General features: G+C 41.7%; 1 protein-coding gene across 1 annotated transcript in view; it reads left to right on the top strand.

The window, feature by feature from the left end:
* Positions 1-22633, top strand: part of LOC142147615 (AP-1 complex subunit mu-1) — a 72969-nt gene extending 50336 nt beyond the window's left edge. Inside the window, exons 9-12 of the mRNA XM_075204731.1 lie at positions 1614-1772; positions 20663-20788; positions 20935-21010; positions 22071-22633. Coding sequence (XP_075060832.1) covers positions 1614-1772; positions 20663-20788; positions 20935-21010; positions 22071-22093 — 384 coding nt within the window. The 3' untranslated portion in view covers positions 22094-22633. The remainder of the gene's footprint in view (positions 1-1613; positions 1773-20662; positions 20789-20934; positions 21011-22070) is intronic.
* Positions 22634-24639: the final 2006 nt, after the last annotated feature.

Here is a 24639-nt window from a genome sequence, read left to right as displayed (position 1 = left end):
GGAAAAAGTGAAGCGCTGTGAATACTTTCCGGATGCACTGTATATGCACAAATAAGCTAAACTAGGAAAAAAATACGACTTTCAATGGTTGAATTAATTTCACACATTTAATAAAACATCTATAAAATAAATGCGTTAAATTTAGGGGAATCTATACTGTAAAAGAATTTGAGTGCTCATAGACAGCAGACTTGGCAGTAGTGCTCAATGTCAAGCAGCAGCTGCAATGGCGAATGAAGTATTGGCATTCATAAAACAGGGCATAAATGCAAGGGAAGACTGTGTAATTTAGCCACTATATAATTCGTTGGTAAGACCTCATCTTGAATACGGAGTACAGTTCTTGGCACGACTCTATAAAAAAGATATTTTGGAATTAGAAAGGGTTCAAAGAAGGGCGAAAGAATTGATAAAGGGTATGGAGTCATTAAGTTATGAAAAAAGGTTAGCTAGTTTAGTTATATTTACTTTAGAAAAGAGGCGTCGTAAGAGGGGATATGATTACTATCTACAAATACATTAAGGGTCAATATAGAGAACTAGGGATAAATAGGTCTGGAATATTGGGTCAGAAGGGATTTTACCCGATTGAAACAGATTGGGGGTTTCTTCAGCCTGATCAATTTCAAATATAAGAAGGATCGCAGGAGATCCAAAATAGGTTGAACGTGATGGACTGGTGTCTCCCCCCCCCCCCCTTCCGCCAACCTCATCAGCTATGTTACTATGTAAAACAGGGTTTTCACCCTCAATTTTAATAAACTAGTTTCTCAGTTATAGTGTTAAAACATATGAATTTTATAAAACTTGATGCTGTTATGGGACCAAAAATCTAATGTTTATTGTTTACGTCTACCTTACCCCCTCCTTATGGTATATCGCTGCACAGGGGTTCAACTGATTTAGTTTGAGAGGTGGGGTTAAGCCAGGGTTAGAAGATTCTTTGTATTTAATAGATAAACACTTTTTGGGGAGACCCAATAATGAGTATTAGTATGCTAACACTACTAGATAGTGTTATTTTGATCTAATAGCTGATATGTGAGCTGCTGTTAGAGACTATTAGACATAGGCACAGCAACACTGGGTGTAATAATTTTAGTCAGGGGAGATTCAATATATAAATGTACTGTGGTAGATTAAGAAAATAGTGCACTATGGGAGGAGTAGAGATGTTGAAAATAATGACTGAAATGTCTGTAGTTATTAGACGTCTTGTTCTTTGTAAAATAATCTATATATCCTGCCAATTCTGAATAATGTTTTTTTTAACACAATGTACAACTATCAGTTAATGTTAAACATACTTATACATGAGGTAGTTTAGGAGTTAAGTAGTAAATGAGTTAGCAGGTAAAATTTTGTAACAGAGTTTTTACATCAGCTAGCATTTGTTAATCCACTGTAGGTTAAATGGCAAAAGTAGGACCTATAGACTATATGAAGGTACCAAAATATTTTCAGATTTGTCAATGGTTGTGTTGTCGTCCCCCCTCCTCCCCCCCCCCTTCGCAAGCTAGAGGAAGGGCATTTTCAATTCTCAAAATGATGCTACCTTTTGGAGTAACTGTTAAAAATATGTTAAACATTTGCCCTATTTTCTCTTTGCATAGGCCAAAAGTCAGTTCAAACGAAGGTCAACTGCCAACAACGTGGAGATTCACATTCCAGTTCCAAATGATGCTGATTCTCCCAAGTTCAAGACTACAGTTGGGAGCGTGAAATGGGTGCCAGAAAATAGTGAGATTGTGTGGTCTATAAAGTCTTTCCCGGTAAGATACATTACCATATCGAGTGTATTGTTTAGCTCTGTTGTGCCTACACTGATTTAAAATAAACATTTGTGCTTATTTATCCCCTTAATGAACAGGGGTATTTCATACCTTAATGATCAGACGAAATTTCACATACACATATGCCAGTTTCACTAGGATAAAACTTTTCTCCATCATTCACTTTGAGGGACACTTCTACCATGGGGTTGTATGAGGGAGCATGGAGTTAGCACTTTTAAAATTAACCAAACTTGCTGCTGATTCCTCCCCTCTGCAACCCCCACAGACCTCAGTTTTGTTTAAGTGTCCAAGGAGTTGTGCTGTTTAGGTACTGGTCTGTAGTAATTGCTGTTAGGTCAGATTTATTTATTTTATTAGAGCTTGTTCTATTAGATTGGTTAGGGGGATAAGTGTTGCTGGCAAACAGTTTTCGTTATAGGTTTAATGGAACAGAGTTCCGTTTTCGGATTGCTTTTTCTTCAAAAAGAAAAAAAAAATTACTTTGTACAGATCGACGGACAGTGGCAGCCACTATCACTGCTATCTCTCGACTGGTTCGGCGCTGCCTGTAGCAGAGAGTGCTGGGACTCCGGCCATTTTCAGGGTGATACCAAGTCCCCTGCTAAGGCGAAGGGGGACATGGAGCTCATTGGGGCACATACAAAGAGCACAGCGTCGGCTGTGAAAAAATGTCAGTACAGGTAAAAAGGAGGCTGGAACAGGCAGTCTATGGTACTGTGGATAGGGTATTAAAAGGGATCCTTAGCAGAGTGTTAAGAGGAGCCTGACAGTGTGGGGAGTGAGAGGAGACTTTCCCTGCTTATTTGGTATGTTTCAGAGCGGGAACATTCGTGCCATAATTCAGCAGACTTTTGGAGGACACCACAGAGCATTGTGCTGCAGCTGGCTGCCCTAATCTGAACCATCTAAAACTGTCTGTCAGTTAAGTACCCCAGTGGGGAACATTGTCTTGGTTAATAGACTTATTAGTTCACAGCACATAAGGTGATTAACTCAGACTCTATATGCAATAGAAACAGACATTACAGTGTTTGGTTCTGTTACATCTTTTACTGTTTTGGGGGCTTTAGCCAGGGTCAGAACTAGTGATTGATACTGCTGTGCTCCATACAGTATTGCCTGTACTGTATTTATTTATTCTCTGTTAAAGGAAAAAGAGAAGATAAACAGATGTCTGATAAAGGAAAAAGCTCCCAAATTAATTAAATATGTGGAGGGAGAATTGGTGGACATTGGGAGACTGTGATAACAATGTAAGGAATCAGGGTATACAGGACCTGATGATGATGGTGGTGCATCAGACCCTGGAAATGGTGGAATCAGGAGATCAGGAGCTTACTGATCAGGGGTTATTCAAACGCAATAAGCCCAAGACTGTTTGTTTGTTTTACATATTCAGCGGAACTTACAGAGATAGCGAAATCTGCTTGGAAGCAACCGTCCAGAAAATTTTCAGTCCCTCGCAGGTATGCTACTCTATTTATCCCCTGCTGAATTAAGAAATGGTGCATTGGGAGCATTTACCCGGTGTGAACACCCTGGTGGTTAGTTTAGCCCATTAACCCACCCTGCCAGTACCCAGCTCTGAGGTACTCCAGGATCCAACGGACTGCAAATTTGAGGGTTTTCTTAAAACCATCTCTTCTGCAGCAGATACAGATTTTTGACCCTTGTTCTCATCTGCCTGGGTTGCCAGAGCTATGGAATCTTGGGCTGACCAATTAGCGCCATGGCTACAGTATTCTGAATTTCTTCCCTTGGCTTTACACCAGAAGGAAGCTTCGGGTTATCTCTTCAAAGCGGCTCAAGATGTGGCTTCCATTTCCTCTTCGTTTTCCACGTTCCCAGTAGCAGCCAGGAAGAACCTTTGGCTTTGGTCATGGGATGCAGATGGAGAATCTAAGAATTTGTTAGAAGCCTTAGCTTACTCTGGATCAGTGCGGAACTGGATAGCATGATCAGCCAAGCGACAGGAGGTAAAAGTAAATTCCTACCGGTGAATGTTCACAAGCCAAGGACCCTGAGGTTTGGGTCCTTCTGGCAGTCCTTTCACAGAAACAGCCTGCAGGAGCCAGTCCGCAAACAGGGACAATCCCTTTGCGAACAGTCTCAGAAGGGCAGCGTTTCCTATGTCAAAAGATGATCCTTCACCAAGGTCTCTGTCAAGCCGTCTGCATGACTGGATTCCCCCTCTCCTCTTTGCTGCAGTGGTAGGGGGTCACCTACAGTTGGTCAGATATCAGTGGGTGGCGTCCACCCGAGACACCGGGTTCTTGGGAATCGTATTCAGAGGGTACATAATATACATAATAAGACCTGCTCCTCAGTGGTTGATTTGTACTTCCTTACCTCGCAATTTAGTTAGAAAATGGGCGACGCTTCAGATGGTCGCTTCTCTTCTTTCGGTATGGGTTATTTGCAGGGTCCGGAATACCAGAAAGACCTGTACGTGGGTAAATACTTACACCCAGACAGATACCCAACTTAACCAATGGTAGCTTTTATTAATGGAACAACTACAACAGGCACAAAACCAACATATATACAGGAGTATTAATTACAAGTATGCACAATGGACAGAGTAGTACATACAATATGATGCCGTCCTACTATGGCCACCTTGGGAAATCTGACTGTAGGATTACGATTTGTTACCAGCTCCTACAGTCCTTGGCCCCATTCCTGAGAATGCGAAGCCCTAGTGACTGCCAGCAGGGCAGCGGTCTGGCTTCACTGCCACCTCACTTTTGGCGAGAACACAGATTCACAAGTTCTAGGGTAACTTACCCAAAGGAAGAGAAACAAGGGTCCTCGCAGTCCTTCTCCTGAACTCCTTTCTCCGTCAGCTGGCAGTAACCATTACGTCCTACAGTAGCCTGATTTGTTTATCTCCCCCTGACACTCCACTACTCTTTCTTATACCCACAGAATAGCCTCAGGCTGTAGGGGTGTGTTTGGCTGTCTGCTGTGTCTTAGGATATTAAGGCATAGGAATACAATACATATTTCCTAATTAAGGTGATTAAATCAGACACAGAAAGTCACCCTGTCTGGCCTGTGAATACACTACTAAACATTATCTAGTCTGCCTACAGATGAAGCTAAAAGCACATCTTAAAGTTTCTAATTTTTAGCCTGTGGTGAAATAACAATCTAAATAGCAGAATATTTACAATCTATAATGTCATGATGACTATTCACTCCATTTTGCATAACACTAGCCTGACTAGATTTTGGAATAGAGAGAGGGGGGGGGGGGCACTATCACTAGCTAGATTTTTTTACATGCGATCGATTGTTCCGATCGCTCGGTCCATGGACTGCATACACACTAGCCTTGTTTAGGACGATAAAGGGAAAAGCGGACGTCCCTTTAGCGACTTTTTACAGCCATGTTGTCGTGAGCAATGACTGTAATTTCGTACTCACTGTTGTGGATCGTTCAGAATTTTTTACATACTACACAGCGGAAACGAGAGTGGAACGAAAATATTAAACGGTACGACCAACCAAATGAGGCGATAATCGTCCATTTGGGCAGACTTTCGACCATCGTGTGGTGTCGTGTAGTGTGTACCCAGCATTACTCTTTTGGCACAAGTAAACAATAGGACGCATTAAGACTAGTATGAATACCTCACCTACAGTGTAATAATAATGTAACGCAGTCTCATATATTACATATTTTAAGGCTGATATCCAAGCACAGTATGGGGGTGAGCAAAAACGTGCTATGGGAGTGAAAACACACATACTGCATACACAGTCAGAATGTGTGCTAGGGAGACACGGGGATAAAAAGTACATGTTCAACGGGTTTTGTTAAAGCCGGGGGTTCTATTCAAATCTATTTTTGGTGCCAAAACCGGGCGGTTTGTTTCTCACATTCCTAAATCTCAAGGACCTCAAGCAGCACTTAACAGTAGACAAGTTTTACATGGAATCAGTCTGCTCGGTGATCAACGGATTGGAACCCCATGAATTTATGGTATCTATAGACGTCTGGAACGCTTGCCTACGTGTTCCCATTTGGGAAGAGCATCAATCCCTCCTTCCTTTTACAGTAGGAAGATCCCATTATCAGTTCCGGGCGCCCCCCTCCTCCCCTTTGGGCTCTCCAACGCCCAGAGAATTTTCACAAAAATGATGGCAATAATGACAGCGAGGTTGCTAGCCCAGGGAGTGAACATGGTTCCATATCTGGATGATTTACTTCTCAAGGCCTCCTCGGATCCCCTCCTGATTCAGCACCTGACACTTTTTATTTAGATACTGGAACAACACGGTTGGATAATCAATTATCCAAAATCCCAACTGGAACCCTCACAAAGGATGATGTTCCTGAGACTTCTTATGGACACCACCCTTCAGAAGGTGTTTCTACGGGAACAGAAGATTCAATCTTTGCAACTCTGTTCGGGTGATCCTAAATTATCCACATGCTTCCATGCGCTTGGGCATGAGGGTTCTGGGGTTAATAGTGCCATCAATCAGTTCCACTCATGTATTTTTCAGTGGGATCTAGTCAGACAATGGTCTGGATCCCCTCTTCATCTGGAGACATAATGGATCATTCTTTCCAGGAAAACCCGTCGTTCCCTGGGCTAGTGGCTGGAGCACAAACATCTGATGACTGGCAGATCCTTCAACCCGTGGTTCTGGATCCTGGTAACCACGGATGCCAGTCTGCAGGGCTGGAGAGCTGTTGTTCTCCATCTTCGACTTCAGGGTCTTTGGACCGACAAGGAGGCTTTTCTGCCGATTTTAAACATTCTCGAACTGAGAGCCATGTTGTTACCTCTTCAGGGGAGCTCCGTCCCTCCTTCAAGGAAATCTGGTCCACCTCCAATCCAACAATGCCACAGTGGTGATATATGCAAGGAACAAAAAGCACGGGGACCATACAGGTTGTGGAACAGATCTTCTTTTGTGCAGAGATCGTTTTCCAAGCAATTTAAGCAGTTTTCATCCCCAGAGTGGACATTTGGGAAGCAGACTATCTCAGCAGACATGCAATCCTCCTGGGAGAATGGGAACTGCAACCTCAGGTTTATAAGGAATCTGTCAGGAGGTGAGGCCGTCCAGACGCAATCAAAAAGTTCCAAGATTTTGCGCAAGAACCGGGGATCCCCAGGCTGTTGCGGTGGATGTGATATCCATGCGGTGGGAATTCCTGTTTGGGATATCGCTTTCTGCCAATTCCAATGATTCCACTGGTTCTCAGGCGCGTAAGGCTGGGAGTTCTCCTGGTAATTGTTGTAGCACTGAATTGGCCCAGGCGTGTTTGTTTCGCCAACATCTGTCTGCTGGCGTAAGGACCCAGATGGGCCCTTCCCCACGGACCCGATCTTCTCAGGCAAGGACCCTTCCATCATCCAGACTTACCTTGATTGGCTTTAACGGCGTGGTTGTTGAAGCCAGACTCTGGAGATCTAAAGAGTTCTCCACTAGGGTAGTGGAGACCCTTATGAGAGCTAGTAAACCAGTTTGTTTCGGCAATGATCTATCACAGGGTGTGGGAGATATATATATATATATATATATATATATATATATATATATATATATATATATATATATATATATATATATATATATATATATATATATATATATATATATATATATATATATATATATATATATATATATATATATATATATATTGGTGCGAGTGAAAGTCTTATAGCCCTGAGTCCTTCAGAATGGCCAGATTTCTGGCTTTTCTTCAAGAGGGTTTGGAAGCTGGGCTTCTGCTCAGTACACTGAAGATTCAGGTTTCAGCAGTTTACATTTTCTTCCAATGTCATCTGACTTCATTACCAGATGTACATACTTTTCTTCAGGGGGTGTTACATTTTCAACCTCCTTTCGTACCACTGGTAGCTCCCTGGGTCCTTCAATGTCCTCCTTTTGAACCCCTGGAATCTGCTGAATTGCGTGATGTGATGTGGAAGGTGGTGTTCTTGTTGGCTGTAGCATCAGCGCGTCGAGTGTCAGAGATTGGAGCCCTATCATGTAAGATCCCTTACCTGGTTCATGATGATAGAGCGGTACTAAGGACGGTACCTGCATTCTTACTGAAAGTGGTTTTGGTGTTCCACATAAATCAGGATATAGTGGTTCTGGCTTTTCAGGAAGGGATGTCCTGGACCATCTTCTTCTTTTTCTCCCTATGTAGTCCCGGCATTGAGGCTTTATGTGGATAGGACTTTGGCTTATCGTAAAACCAACTCTTTTTGCACTTTGATTCTAATAAGAGAGGTTCGCCAGCCACCAAGCAAACTATTGTTTGTTGGATTAGATCTATGATTAAGCATGCTTATGTGAGTGTGAACTGTCCTGTGCCAGAGGTTCATAACACAGGGCTTCGGTGGTTCAACTGTGTCGACCGGCAACCTGGTCCTCTGTCCATACTTTTACCTGTTTTTACCAATTCAACATTTCTGCGTCTTCAGACGCCAGTTTTGGCTGCAGACTTTTGCAAGCTGGTAGACCAGAGCATTCCTTCCCTTTGGGGCTTCTGTAGAAGGTCCCCATGGTAGCAGTGTCCCTCAGAGTGGATGATGGAGAAAAGAGAATATTTGTACTTGCGTTAAATTTCTTTCTCTGAGTCCATCTGGGGGACACTGCATTCCCTCCCTTTTGTTGTTCTACTGTTTGGTTTTGATTGTTTGACTTCACTGCTTGGGGCTTTAGTATTACTGAGGTCTGCGGGGGTTGCAGTTGGGAGTCAGCAGCATGTTTAGTTGTTAACTATTTAAGTGCCAACTCCATGCACCATCATACAACCCCATGGTAGCAGTGTCCACCAGAGTGGATGAAGGAGAAACAGGGATTTACACCTGGTTGTGCTAATGCATAACAAGATATTAAGCTACTGTGGGTGGATGTTTAAGGGTTAATTAGTTTGTCAGTATATACAACATATTGAAATGTGTATTTTATTGTTTGTAATAGAAAGGTGGAATACACCAACACACTTTTACAAATCTGCAGTGGTAAGTCAAGGTACAGTAATGCCCCCAGCGTTGACATGGTGACGGCAGGCAAGGTCACCAGGAGGGCATGTAGGAGTGAGGCGCTGGCCTCAAAGGAACAGCCGTGATATCACTGTGGTCACAGGCATGGTATTTATGCTACTGTTAGATTGCAAGAGGAGATTCCCTAGATACTGAGATGGATAAAGCAGAAACAATCTAATAACTTTTTATAGTGGTGAGAGCGTGAACACTTCCAACATGGTCACTAGAAAGGTCCTTGTTGTATGGGATGTAGGAGCATGGCAGAGTCTCTGGATATTGGAACATTATTTATGTAACATCCCCTCTGGTGTTGTTTTTCACACCTCTCCCATGACTGAAGGTGCAGTCCAGCACTTGGATGCAGAGAAGAAACGTATTGCCTTTGTGAGGCAGAGAGTGGGGAGAGGTAACAGTTGGTGGAAGGCCGTACCAGGACACAGGAGGAGGAAGGAGATCCCGGGTATTCGGGGGGAAATGCAATGTATGCTACAAGGCATCAGAACTGTAGAGGAACCCTGATGCAAAAGTGGAGACCCCAAGCTAGAGAATGCCATCCTCCTGCTAGAAATAATGTGACTGCACATTTCAAGTCTGCCCTAAAGGAAGCCTGCGCATTAAAAATTGTTGTAGAAAATCAGCTTACAAAGATAGCGAGGACTCTCTAAGTAATTGAACATGCAAAAACAAACATGTAATTTAACAAGCAAGGAAGCTGGGAACTGAGAGTACATCTAAGAATGTCAGACCCCAACCAAGAGTTATCACCAACATAGAGGAGGGGAGAGCTACAGCTAGAAGCTACACTGTGAAAAAGGTGTTAGACTTGTGTGTGCTTATCGAGTAGCTGTCGGAATGGGGGTGATCCCTCGTCTGTGAGCACTCTTGGGAGTGAGAGGCTAAGTTAAAGTGTGTTGCAGCCTGTATAAAGTGGACACAGGAGAAAAATAGAGAAACAGCCCATAATGTGCTGCGGGCAGGAGAGCACGGAGTGGCTAAATTGAGACTGGCAGTAAAGTGCAGGAGGAGTAAGGAGTTTGGTGGTGGGGTGATTATTACCACATCTAAACCGCTTACTGTGACCATTAAGATCTATACAGGAGAACAAAGGGAACTGTTTAAGAATGTGATGTAGTGAAGAAGGTGTGTAAATAAAGATATTCTATTTTATAATGGAGATAGTTTGTGCCCAATCTACTGTGATATCTATTGCACTGCACTGCTACCCTACAACACTTGTGTCTACACTTAAAAGACATTGCTTTAAAACCTGCACAAGCAGGGACCCTTTGGTCATTTATGCCCACAGGCTAGAGCTAACCAGGGCAGAGGAAAGCTGAAGTAAGGAGGCACATCATTCACTTATGCACCCAAATACTATTTACAGTGGCGGGGGTTACATTTATATTTCTGCATGGATAAAGAACTTTAAGGGGGGGAAGGGGGGGAGTTCTGACAGCAGTGGTATAATGAATGGAGAAGAGGGTTCCTGTTGTAAGGGATATTGTGCACAGGAAGAAGGTCTCTGGTGAAGGATACCAAGAACTTTTGATTCTCAGTCCACTGTGTCTGCACATGAGAGGAACTGATGTCATGCTGTGAAACTACTATATGTGATTGTTATTCATTTTTATCAGCTACTATTGTGACTAAGTATGTGCAGGAGGAGTGTGGAGTCCAAGTAGCATCTGCTAAAGAACTGTACTAGAGGAGTTGACATTAAGCAGTAGGTGCAACAGTTATGACTGTTAGAATAAAATTGTCTTTTAAAAAATATTGGGGGTCAGACCATCTCAGTTCAAATAAAACAGCTTGCACTGCACCACCACTAGTGTCCACTACACATAACCTGTGTAATTCCTTTAAGTATTCAGTGGGCCTTCTGGTCGTGAATGCCACACATGCCATAACTGAAGTTGAAGAGCAGAGCAACATCCTATGGGGTATCATACTACATCCTGACACCCCAAGTAAGTTTACATTCTGCACCATCAAGTCTTCATAGTGAGTTTCTATTTAGTAATATTTATCTGACTTTAAGGCACCATCGTTAACTCATCCATAAACGCAGTGCTAGCTTGGCACAGCATAGAATTGTTTGATTAATTTGCAGGTTTGAATGAGAACTGTGTGCTTGGGTATTTAAGAAACTATATGATGAATCAACTATTACTGATCCATCAACTTCTGTTTACTTAATGAGTATATCTGAAATGGTTATTTGTCCCTCATAGTCTCAATGAAGTGTTTGATGTTTGTGTGATGATATTTTATGATTGATAATTGCATACATAATTTTGCATTGTTTACACTGTTTTATGAATATGTAATGTGATTTTTATGAATTCCTTAAATTTTAGATTTGTAAATGTATACAGTACTCCTTTGTAATGCCACCTTATGTACCACCTGGTTTGTTTTGTGCACTAAAGTATATTAAAATATGTCCATTCTAGCACCCTCTCTTACAATGCCACATTTACTAGAACAGCAGTTTTGGCCTGTCTCTTAAGTTGAAGAAAGCACTCTATTATGCACTTTTCTACAAATATATATGTTAAGAAGTACTTAATTCTTGCTTTTTCTTTTGGTAAACAAATTAGAAAACCAATAGATATGTAGTGCACACACAGATACAATATAATTGTCTTGTACAGTTCATTAGGAATCCACTATCATTCCTCTATATATTAAAATCACAACTTTTATATAATAGTGATTATGAGAATATGCATTTTTAAAGAGATAACAATAAAATATTAATATATATTAGTGAGATAAAAATGATACGCAGTGTATAATCTTTCATTTATGCTAAATGTTACTAATCCTAAATAGTAATCAAAAGTAAAGATAATTGCAAGTGATGTTAAAAACTTCTATTGATAAGACCTGGGGTTACAAATATACTCTAATATACCTTTTTAAATCAATCTGTACATCTTTATTATTTTGTTTCTATTTCAAATTTCACTCAGGAAGAGAAATATGTACACTCTTTAGAAGATATATAGCAATGACGTTCATTTTAATATATAGAATGTTCATAATGGATTTCTATTGAACGATAAGGACAATTATACGTTATCTGTTTCTGCAGTACACATCACCTCCCTGATGACGACGATATGTAATATTCAAATACAGGATGTTATAAAATAACACGTAGCAGTCAACAATAATATTTTACTTTCATAAGGGGATCTTGTGCGTTAGTATCACTCTGTTGTTGATTCTGATAGTAGAAATTTTATTCTGTAATTATCGTGAACGGTAGTTCGGACATGTCATCGACAATCCCACTTACCTCCTACATTACCGTTAATGGTGATCCTAGTGGTAAGTGAGGAATTTTTTAGTTTCTTGTAAAAGTTTGATAAAATAATGGCAAATACACATATGTAATACTTTATATAAACTTATTTTTTTACTTATTGGCCCATGCTAGACGTTTTTTCCCGGTGTCTGCTTCAGTTTCTTGCCTGGTCAACAAACTCTAAACCCAAACTCTGCAAGGCGCCTCACACGTTCTCCTGGCAATTTTTGGTTCTCAATTTTTTGAGCAGTCTATCCTGTTTGAGCTTAATTTTACAACTGCTTTTGCATCGGGAAGGTGATTTCACCAGGTGGCTGTGCCACCTGATGGAACAATATGGCAGCAAACTGCCTAAATTAAACTATTATGTTGTATACTTGCATCATTGAATATATAGAAAACATGTTCTGATTTATAGTCTCTTATTTTGAGGTACAAACCTTAAAAAAATAAAAAAAAAAAAAAAAAAATCCTAATTGTTTGTCCAACCACTGTGTGTGTGTGTGTATGTATGCATATATGTGCATGTCCACATACAAACAAGTAGCAGTTGCAATATTACGGTTATATCAATCCGTAACCAGTTTAACCCTTTTCTATCTGCCGTTAAGCTGACTCGACAATATTTAGTTGATGCTTACATGAAAACTGAAGCCAATCTTTAGCAACCCAAGTTGAAGCAAAAGTGGGTCTAAAGGAAGAAACCGCTGCTACAAATATAGATTTTAACTGGTATTCCACTCTGCGGTCAGTGGTATCTTGCAGAGTTGCTGAGCCCGGGGCTGGAAGGAGAGTGTGTCGGGCCAAACGGGCTACTCGAGTAACTACTTTCGGAAATTCCTCCCAGCAAACCACGTCCTCCTCCTGTAACGGATACAGGGAAGAGAACCTCTTTGGAACAGAGAACTTTTTATCAGGCTGTTTCCAGGCTCCCTCAACAATATCTCTGAGTTCTACAGAAGGGGGAAAACGAATAACCTTCCTTTTGGCCTTCTTAAAGAGACTTCTGTCTCTAGGACTAGGATCCTCCATTTCTGGGAGGTCCAACGCTTGCCTCACCACTAAAACCAAATCATCAATAAACGGATATTTAGTGATTTCTTCCTGTTCCAAGGATTGAACCTGGTCAGAATCCAAATTTGATTCTCTTTCCTCTTCTGAAAATCCCTCTGAATCTGAAAGGACCATGAGAGGATTAGCGGATCTAAGACGCTTTTTTTTAGCTGGGGGCAGGTTTGGGGATTCAAGTAACTGGTTAAGTTTGTCCAAACACTTTATAAATGCTGAGGACCATGCCTGTTCTGTGGGTACAGGCGGCTGGTCCGTAAGCAAAGAGAAAGGTCCTGCTATAGCCGTTTCAGTAGAAACCGTGGCAGCAGGGAGCCCCACAGGTGTAATAGCATTATTTGTCACAGAGGCTGCCACACTAGATAACAATTGAGTAGATTGGGAGATCATCTGTGCTAAAGAGGAAACAGACTGTATCAAGAAAGCTACCCAGGCCGGTTCCTCCGTCAGTGGGGCTGGAAGGAGCTGGGTTTGCGAAGAGGGGACCTCTCCTTCGCAGACTGAGCAGAGCGCCAATGGGTCTTTCTGCCCATTTGGTAATTTAACTTTACATCTGGAACATGTAAAATATTTTGCCATAGGGCCTTTTCCCCTTTTCTGACATTTTAAAAAGGAAAAGCACACCAAACACACTTAGATAAGAGATATTTTGAGAGAGACAGAGTAGACAACAAGTAACAGACTAATGTGTAATAAAAGCTGTACTTGTATGTGTGTAACAGATTAAAAGGTATATGTGCAAGTAAGAAGATTTCAACAATCCTACTAGCCTCCCTCCTGTAACCACAAAAACAGTCTGTAAATGGTTAAAGAAAGGTTTTGGTACTTAGCCAAAAGGGCCACTCAGGGGAGAAGTCCAACAGCAGTGTCCTGGTGCCTGCTCCCTTGGAGAAAAGTTCCTTCCCGGGCTTCTGTTTGGCGCCAGAGGACCGGACTGTACCATCTGTGCTGAAGAGCAGGGGAGCTCTTGTGATAGTTCCCCCTCTGCAGCTTTCTGTCTTTTTTTTTTTTTTTTTTTTTTAAGGAGCTTATCGATGTCTCTGGCAGAGTTATGGAGGCCTCTTGAAGAGGTCTCCTGCAGCGTTAATACCCCCGATGCCTCCTCCTATTCACCTGAGGGGGAATCTTGGTATGGCCCCCGACTCTCCATCTTTCTTTTTGTGTACCTCAGCAGTCCGTTAATGTAATCATGGTCGCCAGCGAGGTAATACAATAAGCGGCGCTCTATGCCTAATGGCAGCGCCGGTTATCGTTGGAGCCTATAAGAGTGACAGCGGTCCTGAGACCGCTTGTCACTCTGTACTGTGACCGCTAATGCTCTGCCATTGAGAGCAGTCTGCTCCCTCTGACAGAGTCCTGTCACCGCTGCCCAGCTTCTGTGAGTGTGTTCTCTATATATAGAACACACTCCCAGCTCTGCCCTAACCTTACTATATTGTAAAAATTAAAAGAAAAATTAAAGTTATATAAAAATAAATGAAATAAATTACTAGCTATTTCTAATAAGCCCAACTCCTTTGGGCACCTAGAAAAAACAGGAGGAAGAGGCAGGGGGATTGTAGAGGGGAGGGGTATGTCAGCAGTGCTAAAGATTAACTAGCTAGGTGCCAACTCCCGTGCTCCCCTCCACAACCCATGGTAAGCAGTGTCCCCCAGACTGGATGAAAGAGAAACAAGCATTTTTGCATATTGAGTGCTGGTTTTCAGTTCTATTTGGACAGGCTTATATACACACATATACACACATACACCCGCACACATACATACCCAAAAAATAAGCATAAGATTATGTTGAACCATAACCATTTTTTTTGGTAAGTTCCGTGCATCATTTATCCCACAAATGTGGAATCAACTACTGACTCACAGAAGAAAAACAAAAAATGAATTCCTATTTAACAAATATTTCTTTATATACCACATTTTTTGTGTAAATTGGTGAGTCTTTCACCAATTTCCCCTGTTCCATGCCACCAAGAATTTTGTTTTTCACGTCGGCAGATCACCCTACTCTGATAGTGCCTCATAAAGTTGACAGTGACTAAAAACAGGATCAGGTAAATATATGCCAAGTTATCCATTATTTCGGGCCATTTCACATCACATGTCATTGTGATAAAATGATCTGGCTTTCTGTACGTGCAAACAATGGCCATTGAATCTTGGTCATTTTGCACCATATTTCTTGGGCTTGTTTGGAATGAATGAAGGAAGGAAGGATCAAAGATTTTCTGGGGTGCAAACCTCGTGCTGTTGCTTCACTATTCGAGTGATCCATAAGGCCTGTATATTTTTTTTCGTTCGCAATGGTTTTTGATTTTGATGTGTATATAATTAAGCCTGGCTTCAGGTAATTCTTTTAGCTCTTCGGGGGCACAGACCCTCCTTCGGGGCCACCCTGTCAGGGTTCAGTCCGACAATGCCACGGCTGTGGCATATGTCAACAGGCAAGGAGGAACCAAGAGTGCAGCCGCAATGAAAATTGCAGCTCAGATTTTTGTTTGGGCAGAACAGTAAGTTCCAGCAATCTCGGCAGTGTTCATTCCGGGAATAAAGAATTGGGAGGCCGACTACCCAAGTCGAAATCAAATGATGCCGGGGGAGTGGTCACTCCATCCGGAAGTATTTCAGTCTCTAGTTCAGAGATGGGGTCTTCCGGATATAGATCTCATGGCCTCCAGACACAACAAAAAAGTTCACAGGTTTTGCGCAAGGGCAAGAGACCCCTTAGCGGTAGCAGTGGACGTAATGACGATGTCATGGGAATTCAGGTTGGGATACCCGTTTCCTCCGATTCCAATGCTTGCTTGCATGCTCAGACGAGTAAGGCAAGGGGGCGGTCTGCCGGTAATTCTAATAGCTCCCTCATGGCCGCGTCGAGTGTGGTACGCGGACATAATCTCAATGGCGGAAGGACAACGAGACTACCTTCTTCAAGGTCCTCGTCACCAGAATTTACCTCAACTCAGTTTAACGGCATGGCTGTTGAAGCCAGCCTCTGGAGGGCTAGCGGTTTTTCCTCCAGTGTAGTGAACACTATGATGCAAGCTCGAAAGCCAGTTTCAGCTTACATTTATCATCGGATTTGGCGAGCCTATATCAGATGGTGCGAAAATAGGACATGTCACACGTCTTCTTTTCACCTCCCTCGCTTATTGGCTTTTCTTCAGGATGGGCTGGAAACAGGGCTTTGTTTAGGTTCCCTAAAGGTTCAGGTATCAGCACTTTCAGTCTTCTTTCAACTGAAATTAGCGGATTTGCCAGATGTCAAGGAGTCTTACATATTCAACCACCCTATGTTCCGCCTACAGCACCATGGGATCTTAACCTGGTACTGGACATGCTTAAAGGGCCTCTTTTTGAGCCTTTACTTGAGGCAGATTTTAGGTGTTTGACCTGGAAGGTTGTTTTTCTATTGGCAATTGCATCGGCACGTAGGGTGTCGGAATTGGGAGCTCTGTCTTGCTGGGAACCATATCTGGTTTTTCACGAGGACAGAGCGGTATTGAGAACACTCCCCTCTTTTGTTCCCAAAGTAGTGTCCTCCTTCCATTTGAACCAGGAAATTGTAGTTCCGTTTTTTTCATCTACTTCTCATTCTGATCTGCAGTCTATGGAAAAGTTAGATGTGGTTAGGGCTCTCCGTATTTATGTCAAAAGAACATCTCAGATTTGACGTACTGATTCTTTGTTTGTTCTTTATGATTCTAACAAAAGAGGCTGGCCAGCCTCAAAACAGTCCATTGCGAGATGGATTACGGCAACTATTAAGCAAGCTTACATAAGGGCTAACCGTCCTGTGCCAGAGAGACTTACGGCCCATTCCACCAGATCGGTAGGGGCGTCGTGGGCAGCCAGAAATGGAGCTTCTGCTGACCAGCTTTGCAGGGCAGCCACCTGGTCTTCTGTCCACACATTTACCAAATTCTATCAATTTAATGTATTCGCATCCGCTGATGCAAATTTCGCTTGTGGTGCTCTACGAGCGGGGTTTTCAGAGCGGTCCCACCCTTAGGGGGCTGCTTTAGAACGTCCACATGGTAAGCCGTGTCCCCCAGACTGGATGAAAGAGAAAAGAGGATTTATATACTTACGTTAAATCCGTTTCTCTGATTCCGTCTGGGGGACACTGCGATCCCTCCCTTCTGCCTTTCCTCTGTATGCTCTTGGTTGATTGACCTTTCTCCTTGAGGCTTTTTGAATTAACTGAGGAGGAAGAGGCAAGGGGATTGTAGAGGGGAGGGGTCTGTCAGCAGTGCTAAAGCATAACTAGCTAGGTGCCAACTCCCGTGCTCCCCTCCACAACCCATGGTAAGCAGTGTCCCCCAGACGGAATCAGAGAAACGGATTTAACGTAAGTATATAAATCCATTTTTTATTGCATCTAAAATCCACAGCAAAAGAGCTCCTTTGTGCCATCAATAGCAGCAAGTGAAAACAGACAAATTAGCAGCACCACTTGCTCTAGACAACTAGATTGTAAGGGATTCTGATTCTGTAGCTACAGTACAGGAACCCCCCTGGCATCAGAATTTTGAGAAGTCTGTATGTGGTATGGCGCGTGTGCATTCCTCGCTTGAAAAGTTGTGGGAGACTGCATCATCCTCCAAACCTCGTAAGAGCCAGGCTCACCCCCAGGAACATTTCTTTAGAGACTCAGAATCAGAACTCTCCTTTCAAGAAGGGGGTGAGATTCAGGGAAACTCTGACTATGAGGACTCTATTGGCTGGGAGGATGATTCCTCCAGCAGACGGGGGTTGAGGATTTTATTTTAGCAGTCACAGGTCCTTAATACCTTATATAAGATGTAGAACCGGTAGATTCTGATGTTTTGCTATCTAAAAAGAAAAAGAAACAAATAGTTTCTTTACCTCCTTCACATTTGTCTGAACTCTTGGAAGAAAACATGGGAGATTTCAAGTTCCGAGAAGATTTTGGTTTAGCTACCAATTTTTTGAAACAGACACAGAAAAATGGGAGATTCCCCCAAAAGTGGATGCTTCAATTACCCATCTTACAAAATCTACTACTATTCCTATACTATTGTCAAGGCGGTGGAAAATTGGGCTAGCCAACTAAGTGAAGACATACAGTCCGGGAGGCCGAAATCAGAATTGACACAGTTAGTGGACTAAATAGGAGAAGCATCGGAGTACTTGGTCGATGCTGTCCTGGATGCAGGCAATGGTATATCAAGAACCTCTGCTTTAGCGGTCGCAGTAAGGTGAACAATCTGGCTTTGGTCTAGGGAGGCAGATGCAATGTCCAAAAAGACTCTGGAAGCCTTATCTTTTGAGGGGACTGTCTTTTTTTGGACCAGAATTGGACAAGATTATCTCTCAGGCTACAGGAGGAAAAAGTTAAATTTTTCCCGTTAATAACCAAAGACCTAGAGGCAGGAGATTTCATTCCTTTCACTACATGGGTAAATAGGAAATTCCACAAGGTGCCAATCCATAGCCCCATATGGGAATTTTCAAAGAGCAAGCTTGGCTAGGCAGATATCCTGGTTCCAAGCCAGCTGAAAATCAATCTGCATGACTGCTCCATTTCCGCACTCAAAAAGTTCCATGGTGAGGGCCCGTCCTCTGAAAGAGAACGGATCCACTGGTCCTGAAAGAGCAGACACATGGGTGAGAGGCATTATGGAAAGAGATTACATACTGGACCTCTTAGGACCACCTGCAAAGCCATTCTTTCCCACTCCCCTTCCAAGAGACAAAGTCAGGAGACTGGCTTTGCAGGTGGTCATTCAGTCATGGTATGCTGATCTTTTAAGCATGGCAGCAGAACCAATATGGAAACTACCTCTGCAAGATCTTTTAAGCCAGCGGCCATTTTCGTGACTTTGTTTAACTGGTTTTGACTGCATGGCGGTCAAGGTCAAGATTCTTCATAAAAAGGGTCTGAGAAGGTCATCCAGACCATGATCAGAGCCAAGAAACCGACCTCTTCTAAAAATTACCACAGAGTGTGGTAAACTTACATTGGGTGGCGTGAATGCAAGGTGTATACACTTTTTCTTTTAGATTGACTAGATTCTTATCATTCTTACAAAGATAACCTGGATAAAGAGTTGAGATTAGCTTCATTCAAAGTTCAAGTATTGGCATTGTCCATATTCTTCCAGAAAAAACTGGACACTGTACCTGATGATCGGACTTTTCTTCAGGGAATTTTTCATGTACATCCACCCTTTGTTATACATGTGGCACCGTGGGATCTGAACTTGGGCTTTTTGGGACTACAGAAGCCACCTTTTGAATCTTTGGAAGAATTGTGATTAAAAAATTTTACCTGGAAGGTTTAATTTTTTTTTCTCGCCATGTCTTCTGTGGGAAAGTGTCTGAATTGGCTTCCTTGTCCAGTAGGTCCCCATAGCTTATCTTTCACATTGACAGCTGTTCTGTGCATCAGGGCTTCTTTACAGTCCAAGTTGGTGTCAAAATTTAAAATCCTGGATAGTGTGGCATGGAGCCTCGGTTGAACAATTGTCTGGCAGCAACCTGGCCTTCCGTATACAGTTTCACTAGCTACTACAGGTTCCACGTGTTTGCTTCAAAGGATGCCAGATTTGGCCAAAAGGTTATGCATGCAGTATTATATGAGCATACTCACCACTAGGGGCAGCTTTGGTACATCCATAAGGTTAGCACTGAACCCCAAATGCAATGAATGAGAAAAGAGGATTTTTGTTGTACTCATTGTAAAATCCATTTCTCTGAATTCATTTGGGGGACATTGCCCTCCCACCTTTTTATGTTTAGTTGTCTTTGTTTGAGTGTTATTTTAGTCCTTTCCTTAGGGCTTTGTTAGTTTAAAAAGTGAAGGACCTCTGTACATGGGGACCTAGAGGTGAGCAAACATGCCTGACAAGTAATTTATTTATTTAGTGCCTTACTTCCCAGCACAGCACCCTCTATAGCCCAAGGTGAGCAATGTCCCCCAAATGGATTCTTAGAAATGGATTTTACAGTAAGTACAAAAAAAAAAAATTCCTTCTGTATGTAAAAAGGGGATGCTGCATAGTGCAATCATTCCTTTTTATGAAATAATTACTATCTGTGGCCTGGCATTCACACTTCATTGTTCTCCATTACTCTGCAACACAGATAAAGCAGTAGTAGCTGAAGTGCTTTTAAACTGCTTCTTTGCTATGTGTTTTACTGTCTTTTAATCTGGTACACATTTCCATGAATTATTTAGTATTAAACATGATTGATTACACTAGGGAGCACCCACTTTCTTTCTTTCTTATTTGTAGATTGCGTTACTTAAAGAAAGAATGGTTGTTTCAAGGGCAAGCTGCAGATCTTTAAAGGGTCTTAGTGTATTACTAGCCATCTGTGCACATTATCAAAGAGTGCTTTCACCCAGATGTTTGTTTCAAAGAAAATGTGTATGTATTATTTATATATTATATTATAAACAATTTTGAAATCTTTTTATGTTCTTGCAGGGTGGAAAGGAGTACCTCATGAGAGCACACTTTGGCCTGCCAAGTGTTGAGGCAGAGGATAAAGAGGGAAAACCACCTATCAGTGTGAAGTTTGAGATCCCATACTTTACCACCTCTGGAATCCAGGTACGTATCAACAAATACCAATGTGTAATAACTCCACACAGAAACAGAAATCATTATTTTTGCTCCCCTTTTTTTTTTTTTCTTATAAATGTAAGTAACTTCATTTATTTTATTCAGAGACCATTTTCAATTACAACTTTCTGCAGGTCCGTTACTTGAAAATAATTGAGAAGAGTGGATACCAGGCTTTGCCATGGGTGCGGTATATAACCCAGAATGGAGGTAAATTAATCTGTGCAGATGGCACAGCAATATTCTTTAGAAACATAAGTGAATTGAACAAAATGTTGAATGACTTAATTTATAAAGGTGGGATGCCATCAGCACATAAATACAGATTAGATCATTTTGAATGGCCACCAATATAAATTCTAATTAATCCAATTTGAAAATAAATCTCTAAATTGTATACGTTTCAGTGACGAAAAGAGCTGTTATCAAGATTCACAAATATAAATATGCTCACACATGGACCATCCTGACCTAATTCTGTAGCCTTTCTGTAGAAAGGAAGATGGGGACATCTTCATTTCTTCCCCCTTATGGTTAATTAGATGCTCCTTATCCAGTAGCTGACACTGGTCTCTTTCTACAAGGACAGTTTACTTCGTCCTGCAGTTGCAGGGCATGGAGACTGATGGCACAGGTGGAAGAGGTGCAGAGAACATTGTCAAGCCACTTTCATTCTACATGCTCCCACAATTATGAGTGTTGCCATGTGTTTACTTCTGTAATCACTGTAGTAGTGAAGCAGTGACTTCTTCCAGGCATTCTGTAGCGAGAGAGGACTCGGGAAGTATAAAAGGGGCATTTAAGCAAGAACTAATGTGCAGAACACAAGTTGGACGCTACAACGCTGTTTTATTTGTTTTAGTCTAAAAATACACAATAGAATAAATTTATTGCATGGTAATTTATTGATACTCTGCACAAATAAATTGAGTTGTCTTGGATGTGAAGAAGAATAGTATTAGGTAGCAACATTCTAAAGGAAAGAGATTTGAATTGCACAGTTTAGTCTTGACCATTTGTATGGTATTGTATATAGAGTTGTAATCCACAAAATCCATTACACCAAAAATTTGTTCTAATCCTCCTTATTCAAATAAGGACTCAAGAAGATTTTTAGCACGTGTAAGGCTATAGCATAGACCTGCCCTATAGATTGTTACTCATATTTTACACATGGTTCAAATTTACAAACTGAACATCTTTAAAAAAAAAAAGAACATGTCAATTGCAATGCATTTACAAAATTTTTGTTTTCCCTTCCCTCTAATAGATTATCAACTTCGAACACAGTAAAGATGTGGCTATCTTTGCTCCTCGTTTAAATTTAGTAGAATCTATAATTACATGGAAGTTTGGTTAGTTCAATTCTTTATGGAACATGGAAGGAATGTGCAGAATATGAAGGTCACAAGAAAAATTATACAAGCTGCTGCACGAATATCTGTATTTGCAAGGGAGAGCGAGAGAATGGGCCATTGATCTTGCATATATATATTTCATACACTTTTATTTGAGTTGAGAAAACATGTTTTGTGTGCATGCATGGTCATTATTTTTATTTTTTTCCCAATGGGGATAACGCAAGCCCATAACAGTTATGTTTGACTTATCTTGCAATGCACAAGCCAATTATATGTTTGCCATGTGCCTGTATCAAAGTGCCATTGTCTTAAATGCATTTTGTATGAAGATGATTCCAGGCTTATGTTGCTCTGAAGGGCAGAAAGCGAGTTTTGCAGTTACCTGCTACCATGCGACAACCCCCTTCCTAATCTTGGATATCTGTTACAAAGAAGAGTATGAAAGTATAACTCAGTAAAAGCTGTTCTCCAATCTTTGTAGAAGTGAGTTTCATTATTTTTTTTTTTTAGTTTTTTTTAAAGTTTATTTTATTGACAATTTTACAGTTTCAACAGCATACAGGTTAGACTGTAAATCAAACAGTTTGTTAATAAAAGTAAACTAATAAGAACATTGTTATAATGTTAAATATCAAATGAATTGAAGGTGGAAAAAAGAAGACAGAAAGAGAATAAAAAGAAAGGGGGGAAGGGGGGGGGGACTCAGCCCGACATCCTGTTGTCAGCTAACTGTTCAGTAAATCATTTGCAATCAAGGTCACAATATCTTTCTTTTCATTTAACTTAGACTTTTGATTTTGATTGATCCCTGGTTGATCCGTTCCGTAGACGGCCAGCCAAGGTTGCCAGGTATTTTGAAATTTTAATGGGTTTATCATTTATTATACTAGTAATATGTTCACGACGATAAGTCTGCCATATTCTGTTTATGATTTCAGCTAAAGTGGGGGGGGGGGGGGGGGGTTCTGTTTTTTTCCAGTTTGCTGCCACTGCAGTTTTAGTGGCGTTAAGAATATGGCCCACAAGCGCTGTTTGTTTACCAGTGTCTGGGTCAATTCTATGTAGGAGTGTGTAGGAAGGACAGGGGGGGGGGTAGTTGTAGCTTGGTGACTCTGTGTATTAGATTATGGGCTTTTTGCCAGAATCCCACCATCTTAGGGCATGACCACTATATGTGATGGAAAGAGCCCTCTTGCCCGCAGTTCCTCCAACATAAGTTAGAGGAATAGGGATAAATGGCTTTTAGGCGAGTGGGGACCAAATACCATCTATACAGCAATTTATAAGCGTTCTACTTGGCCTTCACACATATAGAGCTCTTGGCGACACATGCTCTAATCCTAGCCCATTCCTAACCTCTAATACCTCTCCAAGGTCTTCCTCCCACTTAAGCTCATACCGATCTTTGTCGGGTTGACGAAATGCCACCAGGATGCTGTAAAATGTCAAGATTAAGCCAGTAGGGAGGGATTTGCTTTCGCAGAAGGATTCTAAGGGTGTAAGATAGTAAATGGTTTTAAGTGCTGGAATTGAATGATATAAGTGTCTTAGCTGTAGGTATTGGTAAAATCGGTTATGTGGGATGCCGTTACGACGTTGGAGGTCTGCAAACTCAGGAAAAATACCTAAGGGGGCTACGTCTCTCAAGAACCTGAATCCACATGAAGACCAGAGCTGATAAAAGGATTGTTGTTGTCCAGGAGGGAAAGCTGGATTATTCCATAATGGAAGCATAATTTCGCGATGCGCTACCAAGTGGAATGTTCAGGTACAGTAGTCCCACATCTGGAGTGAAAAACGGGTATTAGTTGGAAGTGAGGAGAGAGGCGGCCGTTTGATCGATATCCATACGAGAGAGTATGCATAAGGTTGGCTTCTATGTCAACCCATAACCTCGTACCAAGAGGAGAATGGAACAGGATTAGTTGAGTTAGGTGTGCAGTGATATAGTACTTAGAAATATTTGGGTGGCCCACTCCCCCCTCCGAGGTTCGACGATGAAGCACGCGGGCTTGCACGCGAGGTCGTTTCCCCGCCCAAATAAATCGAGAGACCTGCTTCTGTAAAGTCTTTAGCGCAAGTGAAGGGACTCGAATAGGTAACGCCTGGAATAGATAAAGGATTCGTGGCAGTAAATTCATTTTTACCGTCGCTATGCGGCCTAGCCACGAGATGTACAAGTTGTCCCATTTCTCGAGATCTCTATTAAGTGCATTCAAGAGCCGGGGGAAGTTGGCCGCATATAGCTGACTATATTGGCTCGTTAAATCCCCAAATATTTAAGCTTATCCGACTGCCATCTAAAGGTTGATTGACGTTTGAGAGAGTCTAATAGATGAGGATATATATAAAGGGGGAGGATTTCAGATTTATTCATATTCATTTTAAAGTTAGAGACTTCTCCGTATTTGTCTAGTTCCTCCTGTGAAGAGGGAAGAGAAGCGAGAGGATTGGTGATTGTCAGTAAAATATCATCCG

Source organism: Mixophyes fleayi, chromosome 1, assembly GCF_038048845.1.
Source record: "Mixophyes fleayi isolate aMixFle1 chromosome 1, aMixFle1.hap1, whole genome shotgun sequence".
Classification (NCBI taxonomy): domain Eukaryota; kingdom Metazoa; phylum Chordata; class Amphibia; order Anura; family Limnodynastidae; genus Mixophyes; species Mixophyes fleayi.
The sequence above is the reverse complement of the archived record's forward strand: the minus strand, read 5'-3'. Positions and strand labels throughout refer to the sequence as shown.